The sequence below is a fragment of the Orycteropus afer genome, unplaced genomic scaffold (genome assembly GCF_000298275.1).
Source record: "Orycteropus afer afer isolate SDZICR_OR568_19922 unplaced genomic scaffold, OryAfe1.0 scaffold00306, whole genome shotgun sequence".
Classification (NCBI taxonomy): domain Eukaryota; kingdom Metazoa; phylum Chordata; class Mammalia; order Tubulidentata; family Orycteropodidae; genus Orycteropus; species Orycteropus afer.
The window spans coordinates 773,075-786,134 of record NW_006921893.1 but is presented as its reverse complement, the minus strand read 5'-3'; the positions used below and the strand labels follow the sequence as shown (position 1 = coordinate 786,134).

The 13,060-nt window shown below is 47.9% G+C and overlaps 1 protein-coding gene across 1 annotated transcript in view; it reads right to left on the bottom strand.

Annotated features, from left to right (window-relative positions):
* ERGIC1 (endoplasmic reticulum-golgi intermediate compartment 1) overlaps window positions 1–13,060 on the bottom strand; it is a 103,438-nt gene that overhangs the window by 41,330 nt on the left and 49,048 nt on the right. Inside the window, exon 6 of the mRNA XM_007951667.1 lies at window positions 5,449–5,553. Within this exon, the coding sequence (XP_007949858.1) occupies window positions 5,449–5,553 (105 nt within the window). The remainder of the gene's footprint in view (window positions 1–5,448; window positions 5,554–13,060) is intronic.

Here is a 13,060-nt window from a genome sequence, read left to right as displayed (position 1 = left end):
CAGGGGTCCAAGATTATCTTCTGTGTCTGTGTTAATTGGTTTCCCTTTTCTTTGTTGAAGAGGGTCTGTGCAATCCTTCTGCCTAGTCTGCCATCTTGCCCCGCCTCCCCTCAGCTAAGTTTTGTACATTTAAAAAAAAAACCATATTTCTATGCACTAATGACTAAGCATGAAGGCAGTGTTGGTTTAGTGGTAAAATTCTCGCCTTTTGATTCCCAGCCTGTGTACCTTGTGAACAGCTATCACTTGTCAGTCAGTAGAAGCCTGTATGTTGCTATGATGCTGAACAGGTTTCAACAGAGCTTCCAGACAAAGTAGACCAGAAAGAAAGGCCTGCCAATCTACTTCTGAAAAACAAGTCAGTGAATACTATGGATCATGATGGTCTGATGTGCAACCAATCATTTGCCCCATGGTGCATGGGTTCTCTGTGGGTTGGGGGCTGACTTGACAGCAGCTAACAACAAATGACTAAGCATAGAGCTGTTGCTTTCCCTCTGTTACAGCACCAGCTTCTCCTCCTTTTTTCTCCCCTCTACCTATCTCAGGTGGGCCTTCATCATCCCAGCCTGGGATTGAAGCCCTGTCCTTACTTTCCTGCCTCCAGTCTTGCCTCATGGATCCATCTTCCTCACAGTAGATGAGGTACCCTTTCTAAGACACACCCTGACCCAGCCAGTCTCCATGTCCTGGATCTGACATGGGTCTCTTGCCCCAAACAAACCCCAGCTTTCCCTCCACATGCCAGGTGGTCACTCCTAAGCTCCATCAGAGCCACATTCGCCGAGTCCTTATTTCCCAACCCACTGGCATCACTCTGGGGTCATGGACACTTGCTGATTCTTTTTTCTGAAAGTAACCCTGAGGTCTGAAAATGATGAGTTGGGCGTGTTGTAGAGTGGGAGCTTTAGGGGAGGGGTGATATGTGAGATGCCCTGAGTGGGATCTACTCTTGCATCCTTTTCATGGCCAAATCCTTCTCACCCTGCAGGGCTTGGCTGGATGTCACTTCCTCTGGGAAGCCTTTCCTGACCTCCCAGGCTAGAGGGCACCCCCCAACCCAACATCCTGTGCTTCTGTTATCCTTAGTTCTCCTCGTTTTCATCACAACCACCACCACCACCACTGCTGTCGAGTTGATGCCAACTCATGGTGACCCCTTGTGCCATCAGAGTGGATCTATGCTCCAGAGTATTTTCACTGGCTGATTTTTTGCAAGTAGATCACTAGGTCTTTCTTCTAAGGTGCCTCTGATGGACTTGAACTTCCAACCTTTTTTTTGGTCAGCAGCTGAGCGTGTAAACCTTTTCACCACTCAGGGAGCTCCTTGCTCTATAGTATCATGTTTATTTATTCTTGATTTCTTCACTTGAGGACGAGAGCTTTGTATTGTTCATCACCATAACCCCAGGGCCTGGCTCAGAGCAGAAATTTCCAGAAAGTTCTGATAAATACACTATCATATGAGGTACAGTAAAAGAAGATTGGTCCCAGACACACCTGGTTTCTTAGAAGCTGTGTGACCTTGGGCAACTTACTGAACTGCTCTGACTCAGATACCTCATCAGGAAAAATAAATCCTGTTCAGCATCCTTGAGGAAGTTTTGTGGGATTACACAAGGCATCATTCACAACACTGCTCTCTAAGTGAGAAAGTGCCCCACAGGCCAAAGATGTTAAAAGTTCCCTATGTGGAAGAGGGACCTCAAGCTCAATTGGCATAACATACTACACAAAAACATTGTTCCACATCCTACTTTGGTGAGTAGCGACTAGGATCTTAAAAGCTTGCAAGCAGTCATCTAGATGCAATGATAGGTCTCTCCTCATCCAGAGCAAAGAAGAATGAAGAAAAGCAAAGACACATGGTAACAATTAGTCCAAGCAACTGGTATACCATGCCATCCTCAGCTTATATGACTATGAGACCAGAGGAACTAGATGGTGCCCGGCTACCACTGTCAACCACTCGGAGGGGGATCTATTTAGGAGATCCTGGATAGAGTGGGATAACAATGTGGAACAAAACTCAAAATCATAAAAAAAAGGGGACCAGGTTTGCTGGTCTGATAGAGACTGGTGGAATCCCTGAGAATATGGCCCCTAGTTGCCCTTCAGGTCTGAAATTGAACCCACTCCTGTGGCTTCCAGACAAACAAAAGACAGGCATATGAGCTGAACATTTACATTAGGTAGATACACTCCTTGAAGAGATAAATCATGGGAGAATAGAAGGGCTGTGTATGCACAGGGAGACAACTTGGGGGGCAGGTATGGGGAGGAAGCGGGAAGAGAGCTGTTGCACTGTGGGAAATTGCAGTTAATGTCATGAGGTAAAGTGTGTGTGAACTGCTATATGCATAATGAATTTGCGCTGTAAACTTCCACCCAAACTAAAAAATAAAAAAAAAATAAAGTTCCCTGTGTGGAAGAGTGTAGCTATTGCCACTAATGAGCTGCAAGACATGATGCCTGATCTCTGCTCTCTGTGCCTGCTTTCCATGAGCACACTGGGATTGACAGTGCCAAAGCTGTTGTGAGCATTTGGTGAGCTAACAGGGGCAAAGGCAGCTACAGTGCTGCCCAACATTCGGTACATGGAGAGCCCTTCGCCCCTCTGCATCCTCGCATTTTGTCAGACCCTGTCCCACTGGGAATGATGACCACCGTACGTTTCTGTCTCCTCCACTGCAGTGAGCCCCCAGTGGGCTGGCAACAGGCTTTATCCTGTAGCGCCTGGTGAGAAGCATGGGTAAACAACTCCAACAAGGGTAACAGCTACCTTTTTTGAATACTTACTCTGTGCCAGGCACTGGTCTATAAGCTTTATGTAGACTACTCATTTCATCCTCAGAAAAACCTATTAAGCAGGTAGTATTATTGTCCCGTGGCTGTGATGATGGGCTCAAGTATAGCAGGGATCATGGAGCTGGCACGGGAACGGGCAGCGTTTCGTTCTGCTGTGCATGGGGTCGCTATGAGTTAGAAACAACTCGACAGCACCTAACAACAATAACATTATTGTCCCCATTTTATAGGTGAGATAACTGAGGCCCAGAAAGAATAAATAATTTGCCTGAGGTCGTGCAACTAGTAAGTGGTGGAGACAGGATTTGAATGGCAGGCTCAGGAACCCATGCTCCCATCTTCCACACGACAGTCTTTTGGATGGAAGGGTCAGAGGTGAGTCTTGGCCTGCAGGAAGTGAGGCTGTAGTCCCAGGTGGGCTGTGCTTCACTGGGTGTGTGGATAGAGAGTCTGGTCTTCTTTGATCCTAAACCCTGTCTCCAGGAGGAAAACCTCTGGAGTTGCAAAATAGAATGGAAAGGCAGTGGCCAGGCCACTCAGGGGAAGAAAGGACTAGCAATCTGTGTCAAGTGGAAAAAGGAAGTGTGAGTGTGTGAGTGTACTTGAGGGACAGCGTATACTCAGTATGTACGTGAAAGAAGCAGTACCTGGATTCAAACCCAGGCTCTGTGTCATGGACTGAATTGTGTCCTCTAAAAATATGTGTCAACTTGGCTAGGCCATGATTCTCAGTGATTTGGCAGTTACGTCATGAGGTAATGTAGTAGTTATGTACTGATCCCCCATGATGTGATCTGATGTAATAAATCAATCAGTTGTAAAAGGATTAGGGTGGGATGCACCATCCTTAATCCTGTCAGGGCCCTGATCCTATGAAAGGGGACCTTCCCTGGGGTGTGGCCTATAATACCTTCCATCTTACAAGAGCTCAAAGGAGAGAGAAGTGAGTAGGGAGGGAGGGACCTCCTACCACCAAGAAAGAAGAGCTGGGAGCAGAGCGCTTCCTTTGGACTCAGGGTTCCTGTGCTGGGAACCTCCTAGGACCAGGAGACACAAAGAGAGAAAGCCTTCTTCTTAGAGCCAGTGCCCTGAATTAGGACTTCTAGCCTCCTGAACTATGAGAATAAATTTGTTTGTTAATGCCATCCATTTGTGGTATTTCTGTTATAGCAGCACTACAGAACTAAGGCACTCTGCAACAGACAAGCTGTATGACAGGCTATGTGACCTGTGCCTCAGTTCTCTCATCTGTAAAATGGGACAGTGATAGCACCTATCCTTGGGTTGCTGAGAGACTAACAGAAGACAGTGCTTGTGGAGCACAGTACTTGGCACACAGAGAAAGCGTTCAACCCGTATCAGGTGTTATTGTTGTCAGTAAATGGATATATATGGCATGTGCAAGTGAATGAGGCATTGTGGGTATGAGTGTGATGCGTGAGTCTGTAATTGAGAGGTTCCAGCCTGGGCAGGTCTGTTTCTTCAGGTGGTGTATGTGTAAGGATGACTGAATTGGCGTGAGGAATGTTGGTGAGCATGTATATATGTGTGTGTCTGTGTGCATGCCTGAGTGTGTGCATGTGCAGGGGGCGTGTGTTCAAGAATGAGTGTATGCACACGTCTTGGAATGCATGTACAAGCATGTGTACATCTGTTACCTCTTCAGGTGTGTATGCCAGTCTAAGCAAAGTGTGCATATATGTCATAATGGTGCTTGTGGGTGCACCTGTGGGACTGAGTGTGCCCATGTGTACATCACCATGGCTAGAGGGCATCCCCTGAGCACCATTAGCAGGAGATCAGGAATCGCATGATGCATGGCTTAGGGTTAGGACTTGGGGTCCCGATCTCAGCTCGGCCACATCATAGCATTGTGGCCTGGAGCAATCATGTCCCCTTTCTGAGCCTCATTCTCTCTCTGTAAGACAGAATCTACCTTTAGGATGGCTGTGGGGAGAGGAGAGAGAGAACATCAGAGCCCCTTCCCCACAACTGCAGCAGGCATGGGGCATATGGTTACTTACTGCATGTTCACAGAGGAGGAAGAGTCTATTGGAGCTGCTGCCACAAGCAAAGCTGCCATGTAGGACCCACCAACATGGCCCTGGGGTGTGTTCTGGAACATGGCAGCAGTACAAGACTTAGGATACCTTCATGTACCACATCATCCTTATTTAATGGATGTGGGCACTGAGCAGGGTGGAAGAGATGGCTGTGAAGGGCAAGAGGCTGGATTCTGGGGTCAGGCAGACTGTCTCCTGGGGGATGCTGGATGAATGGCTTCTCTGGCCCAGCCTTCTTGTCTGTAAAATTGGTGCTCCACCAACCTCCTGGGCTGCACTGAGAAGGACTGTACTAATGCAAGGAATGCTCTGGCTTTTACTCCTTGCTCATTTACAGTGAGTCCCTCCCCAGAGCATGGGACTCAACCTGAGGTTCTTAGTCCAGCGCATTGTCAAAACCGTAGCTGCTGCATTCAAGGAAAATAACAGAGTAGCTGACTGATGAAGCAAAGCCTCAAATGGAGCGGGTGTCCTCTCCAAAAGACTCTCTCTGTGCCCAGAGAGAGCACAGGGCACCAGTGACACAGCCCCTCCACACCCACCCCTGACCACACCGCCCTGCATGTTCCCTGCTCACCTGTAATGTGTCCCCAAAGGAGAGCTTGTGGATGACATGTGTCATGTCCGGGTTCTGTGGCTGGGCTGTAGCACTGTGTGTGGACACATGGAAGTTGCCCGGGACCTGGGGAGAAATGTAGGGTTCAGGCGTTTGGCTGACTACCCTAGGTGGTAGGGTGCATGGCTGGGCGTTGGAGAAGGCAGACCTGTGTTTGGATATTTCCCAGATGTGTAGCACTGGAGGAAATCACTGCCCCTCTCTGAGCCTCAGCTTCCTCATCTGTAGAATGGGGCAATTACAGTAGATACTCAGAGAGGTGCCTGCAGCTACCCAGTGAGAGAACATATGTAAAGCGCCCAACCTGTGACTGGCAGCTGGTTGCCATTGACCTCTATGGATTCTGGGCCCAACAGTGGGTTGGTGGATGACCTTTGGGCCTGTAGAACCAACAGGAGCTTCCCTGAGCTCCAAACCAAGATCATACCCTTACTCAACTTTGCCTCATCACGCTAGACTGGGATCCCCAAAAGCAGGACTGCGAGAGCCTCATTTCTTCCCTGGGCTTGAAGGCCCTTGCAGAGCCTAGCCTGTGAGAGGTGTTGAATGAACATCTGTGCTATGAATGATGCTGATAGTAACAGTGTACCAAGAGCCCCCAAGATTCTCCCATGCCTCCCTGCATCAACAAAAGCATCCTCCAGCTGCTCCATCCTCCATCTCACCAGTTGCTCAGACAAAATCCCTGGTGTCATCCTGGACTCCTTTCCCTCTCATACCCCACATCCTGCCAGCTCTACCTTCAAAAGATACCTTTTGGACTCTCCTCAAGCCTCCACTGCTCCTCTGGTTCAAGGCCCTCTCTTGACTGAATACTGGCAGCAGCCTCCTCACTGACCTCCCATCTTCCACCCTTGTCCCCCACCCCAAACCTTCCCTCAACAGCAGCCAGAGGGATGCTTTCAACTTCTTTGTTTGACCTCATCATTCCTCTGCTCAGCACCCTTCAAGGCTTCTGCTTCTTTCTGGGCAGAAGCCCAGGTCCTCACAGTGGCCCCAAAGCCAGGTGTGTTCTGGGCATCTGGACACTCCCTCTGCCCTCATCTCCTATGCTCCCTCCTCTGAGTATTCTCCTCTGGTCACACTGGCCTCCTGTGTTCCTTGAGTGGTGCCCAGCATGGCCTCCTCAGGACCTGTGCACTTGCTGCTTCCCCTTCCTGGAGACTTCTTCCACATGGTGCTCCCCACCTCCCTCAGGCCTCTGCTCAAGTAGCACCTTATCAGGGGGCTCTCCCTGACCTCCCTGTCTGAAAGAACACCCTCCCCACTACTCCCTCTACCCTGCTTTAATTTTCTCCAGATCACTGGCATTGCCTGGTATCTTTTTTGTTCTCATCTGTCTCTTCCCGCTAGAATGTGAGCTCCACGCCAGGAGGGATTTTTTTATCCGTTTTGTTCCCTGCTGTATTTCCCAGCCCAAGGCACATAGCAAGTGCTCAATAAATATTCGCTGAATGAATGAATAGCATTTAATCCTTAAGACAGACTTTTTAAGTTAAAAAAACTCAAAATTCACTGCCACTGAGTCGTTTCCAACTCATAGTGACCCCTCCTTGGGTTTCCGAGGCAGTATCACTATGGAAGGTAGACTGTCCAACCTTCCTTCTGAGGAAGAAGTTAGGTACTTGATAATTCTCATTTTACAGAAGAGGAAACCGAGGTTCATAGCAATAAAGAAACTTGCTGAGGTTACACGCCAAGTAAGCTGCAGAGCCAAGGTATGAACTCATGTCTAAAGCACTATGTGAAACACCCTCCCACTGGTGCCTGGAGATCATTTGCTGTAGGAAGCTATGGGGTCAGTTGTTCAGGAGGTACCAGATATGGGGAGATGACCCAGATAAGAGCCTGGCCCTGGGTAAACCCCAGGGCCTGCTGCAACAGACTTGGAACAGACAATAGCCCGAATGATCCACCCGAGGCCACAGGGATGCATAGACTGTGTGGACCATGGAGGGGGCCCCCAACTTAGTTGGCATGTAGGGTGGGTTCAAAGAGGGCATCTCAGGGGAAGGACACACTAGACTAAAACTCCAAAGGTGAGTCTCCAACAGCCAGGAAGAGGGGGATAGGCATGTGGGCAGAGGGAACAGCAGGATTAAGTGTGGAGGCCAGAATCTGCTCAGAATGAGGGTGTATTTAAGAAACTGGAAGAACCTGATTTTGCTGAAGCCCTGAATAAAGGAGGGGTGTGAAGTGTGGGGGGTGGCAGAAAATGAAGAGGGTAAGATGGAGGTGGGAGAATATAATCAATGTCACTGAAGTAAACATGTAGAAATTGCTGAATTGGCATATGTTTTCCTGTGTATATCCTCAACCAAAAAGAAAGTAATTAAAAACAAAAAACAAAACAACAAAAAATAGGGAGGTGGGGCAGTATATTGAGGGTCCTGAATGTCACACCAAACAACTCAGGTCTTATCCTGTACCAGCTCAACCAAGATTCTGCAAGCTGCCTGATAGGAAAGACTATACCCTGGGGCCTAGCATGTGGTGTTTGACCAAAGTCCCCTTATTTTTCAAGTATGTCTGTTTCAAATGCAGAAGGTGGTAGCCTTCTTGCAGGAATATTCCTGTCTTCACAGAGCCTGGGGTCTGGACTAACATAGTGGTACCAAGCAGAAAAGGGCCTGGTCTCAGCCTTAGTGAGCTCACAGCTGAGTGTGTGGGAGCTGGCTCAGTGGTCACAGAGGAAGGGACAATCCACTGGATCTGGAGTAGGGCAGGAAGGACAGCTTGGCAAGAGGTCCCTTAAGGTTCAGCAACTGCTTTGGGACCTCTGAGTTCCACATATGGGGCTCAAGTCTAGCATCCCTCCTAGCTGGGGAACCTCAGACAGGTAAATAACCACTTTGTGCCTTGATTTCTCCATCGGCAAAAGGGGGATAATTACCACAAAAGGTTACTGGGAGTATTAAATGAGGTGATGTGTACAAAGCAGTTGGCTGTTGGTATTGGGCTGGGTTGCAGAATGAACACAAGTTTGTCAACACAATAGCAAAGGGTATTCTGGAAGTAGGAATGGCATGTACAAAGGCAGGGTGCTGGGGAAAGGCCCACTTTATTTACTTGCTCATTCAGTTTTACTTAGATAAATAACACCTGGATACATTTTCCTTAAAAAAAAAAAACCACATGATACAGTTAGAAGTAAGGTCCCCATTGACTACCAGCTGTCCAGTGTGTGTCCTTCTGGGTCCTTTCTATGCAGTGACAAGGGGCCTCCTCTCGATTGAGCTCTGAGCAGAGTTCAGAATCGGGTGTGGGGCTTGGGCCTCATGCTCCCACAGCTACATGAGTCAAGGCACTAGCTCCCATGCACCTGCCCCCCGCTGGCCAGCCCCTTGAGGCTGTGACTCAGTAACCCACTTCCCGCTCCACACTAAATCCATCACAGGTGGCTGACTCATGCCAGCACAGCCTGGGCTGAATAAAGACAAAACAATGTTTGCAGAGCCTGTGACTTAGAAACCTACGTCAGCACCTCCGAGGGGTTTTAAAAACATATAGATTGGAGCCAGGCCCATGCCCTTCTCCCATTCTGCCCTCCTTCCGAGCACTGGGTGATAGAAGCGAGGTCACCACGTGGTGTCCACCAGGCTGCCGGGGGCTCCTGTGCGGCTCACAACATGCAAACTCTGACTTTCTGATGTCTGGATAAGGAGCCGCAGGGTGAGTCTGAGTCTGAAGCTGGGAGATACAGAGTGGGAAACAGCTGCTGACCTCCATCACTACAGCATGCTGTCACTGTGGGCTTCCTTATCTGACCATCCCTTTACTGGGAATTCTTTGAAGGCACAAACCCCTATGAAGGCAGAGAGGGGCGTCTCCACTCCCTGTTACAGATTGAATTGTGTCCCCACAAAATATATATCAGAATCCTAATTCTTATACTTGGGGAGGTACCCATTTGGGAAAAGGGTTTTCTTTGTATGTTAATGAGACCAAATCAGTGTTGGGTATGTCCCAAACCTATTCACTTCTGAATTACAAGGACACATAGACAAGGAAGCACAAACAGGAGAAATTAGATGCCATGTGGCAATTTCAAGGAATTGTAGAATGTGTGGGCCGCAGAAGCTGAGATAAGGATCTTCCTCTACAGCTGACAGAGAGAAAGCCCTCCCCTAGAGCCAGTGCCCTGAGTTTGGACTTCTAACCTCCCAAACTGTGAGAAAATAAATGTCTGTTCTTTAAAGCATTAAATTCTGTTACAGCAACAATAGGAAACAGACACTAAGGGTAGGGGGTAGAGGGCGGTCTTAGCCACGGCCTGGAGTCTACAGATACAACCAGTTATGGTTGTGATGGAGATGTTGGGCGAGAAGCCACAGTAGGCAGGGGGTGAATGGGCTGCCTGGCTCAGGTCCCAGCTGCGTGACCTTGAGCATGGCGCTTAATCTCCCTTGTCAATTTCCTGAGAGCAGCTGTGAGGATGACATACATGAACTAACACACGTAAGGGCCAGCTGGGCCCCCATCAGTGGTAGCCATAGGCAGAGCTGGTGTGACCCTTTCAGAATCCTGGTCCCTTTCAGAATCCTGGACCCTCTCCTGACCAAAGAAGCCCCTCTTTCTTGGGCATCATCCACACATACTTTATGAATGCACTTGGACCTAGCATTTGGTGGTCGGGTTAGTGGGTGAGGCCATGGGAATGGTCCACTAAAGGGGAACAAAGATGACCTGCAAAGGGGCACTGATGCCTGTCCAATCCTGACTGTGCTGGGTGCTTGACGGACTTTACTCTGTTCATGCCTCACATCTGTGCTATTGATATCTTTTTTTTTACAGATGATGAAACTGAGGCTCAGAGAAGTAAAACTGCTCAGTCACTCAATTGCTGAGGGTCACAGCCAGGGTTTTGGACCATAGGTCTGTGACCCACAATAGCAAGTTCTCTGCACTGCTCGCACCACGTAGCCACTGGCCACCCAGTTCACCCAGAGCAAAAAGGCCATCTGAGGGGGCAGGCTGCAGCCTTGGATATGTTTGCGGAGTAGTGGATGAGTGTAGTCGCTGAGTTGTCTCCTGGGTATTCATTCTGTCTCCTGTGCCCACTCTGGGCTGGGTGCCGGGCATGTAGAATTGAATAAATGCAGAGCCCCTATTTTTTTGTAAGCCTGGTGATCACACCTCCCTGGGGAAGGCCCTCACAATTGAGAGGAGTGAATCTATTTATCTTCAACTGTCACCTGTCAGCAAGGCCGTCCCTTACAACCTGGCCTCAGTGGGCCTCTTCCTTTACTCTCCAACAAAACACCCAGCTGATCTCTCTATAGCTGCTTTATCAAACTTGTTTGAATGTTTACCTGTGTGGTGGCTGTTACCCTGTTATAGACTGTGAACACCTCCAAGGGCAGGGATTATAGCGATTTCTGCATCCCAGAGCCATGAACAGTGCCAGGAAACAGAGTAGGCACCAAACAGCATGGACATGTGAGGGAATTATGAGGACACTGGTGGATCAGTGGTAGAATTTTCACCTTCCACAAGGGAGATCCAAGTTTGACTCCCAGCCAACGCACCTCATGTGGAGCCAGTACTCATTTGTCAGTGGAAGCTTATGTGTTGCTATGATGCTCAACAGCCTTCAGAGGAGCTTCCAAACTAAGATGGACTAGGAAGAAATGCCTGGTAATCAACTTCCAAATATCAGTCAGTGAAAACCCCATGGAACACAACAGTCCATTCTGGAACTGATCATGGGGATGGTGGAGGCCTGGGCAACATTCTGTTCCAATAGGCACGGGGTTGCCATGAGCTACGGGCTGATTTGATGGCAGCTAACAACAATAACATGAAGGAATTAGCCAAAGGAAGGGCACTGGTTAAAAGAAGTCAAGAAACAGGAGTCTAGAGAAAGAAATTATAACAACAGTGTATTGGGGGCACGATGGAGGGGGCAGTCAGGGGAAGGGGAGGGAAAGTTTCCACAGAGGGACCCATGTCAACTAGACCTGTGATGAGCAGTGTATCTAGGCTAATGAAGTGGGGACTGAGAAATGGGTATTGGAGGCAGAGTGAAGAGCTTGGGCCCACTACCGATTCCACTCACTTACCTGGGCCTCGCCTCCAAGGCCAAGCCCTCCGGGCATGGCCTGGATCCCACTCTCTCTGACCTTGCCAAGAACTGGCTTCTGCAAGTGCCCTGTTCTCTCCCACCTCATCAGTGCTCCCTGGATCTCTTCAGCACGCACACAAAGCTATGGTCCATTCCCGCCCTCACCTGCCTGCACCTTGCGGCAGCAGCCCTCCTCTTTGTTATATGCTCTTTTCTAGATTCCAGGACCTGCCCATTCTCTTTTTCTCAACCTCCCTGGCTGCTCCTTCCTGGAGTTCTTGTGCCTACCTCATCTTCGAACTTCCAAACATTGAGATACACTGGGGATCAGCTCCAAACAACATTTCTATCTAGACCTTTGGCTCTTAATATTTTTGGTACCATGGGCCCTTTCCTAGTCTGGTGACTCCTATGTTTCAAATGCTTATTTATTTTTATTTTTTTAAAATTAATTTATTTTTTTCCAGGGTTTCCTCCCCTCCCTTGCCACCCTTGATAACCAACAAAGAAAGTTTCCATCCATATATAAACCTTTCCTTGACTTTCTACAATAATGAACTAATACTGTATTTGTCCTTCTGTGACTGACGTATTTTACTCAGCATAATGTCCTCCAAGTTCATCCATGTTATATAGTGTTTTGCAGATTCTACATTACTCTTTAGTGTTGCATAGTATTCCATTGTGTGTATGTACCATAGTTTGGTTATCCATTCTTCTGCTGATGGGCATGTAGGTTGTTTCTGTCTTTTTGCTATTATGAATACTGCTGTGATGAACATGGGTGTGCACTTATCTGTTCTTGTCCTGGCTCTCTCTTCTTTAGGATATATACCTAGTAATGGGATTGCTGGGTCAAATGGTATTTCTAATTCCAGCTTTTTAAGAACTCACTGTACTGTTTTCCACAGTGGTTGTATCATTTTACTGTCCCTCCAGCAGTGTATGAGAGTGCCAATCTCTCCACATCCTCACTAGCATTTGTTATTTTATGTTTTGTTGAACTTTGCTATTAGTGCTAGGGCCAGATGGTATCTCATTGTTTTGATTTGCATCTCTCCAATGGCTAATGATGGTGAACATTAAATGCTTAAAATGTTTTAAAAGCATCAAATAAAATACATAGGGCCACAAATGAAAGAAATTACATTTAAACTATAATTAAAAAAAAAAAGTTAGAGGTGTCCATCAACTGAGGAATGGATAATCAAACTATGGTACATACACACATGGAATACTATGGACCCCTAAAGAATAATGTAGAATCTGCAAAACACCACATAACATGGATGAACTTGGAGGACATTATGCCGAGTGACATAAGTCAATCACAAAAGGACAAATATTGTATTAGTCCGTTATTGTAAAAGCCAAGGAAAGGTTTATCTATGGAAGGAAATTTTCTCTGTTGGTTACCAGGCATAGGAGGGCAGGGGAGGGAACACTGTGAGATAGGTAGAGATAAGCGGCTAAAGCACTTGACTGCTAACCAGAAGGCTGGCGGTTCAA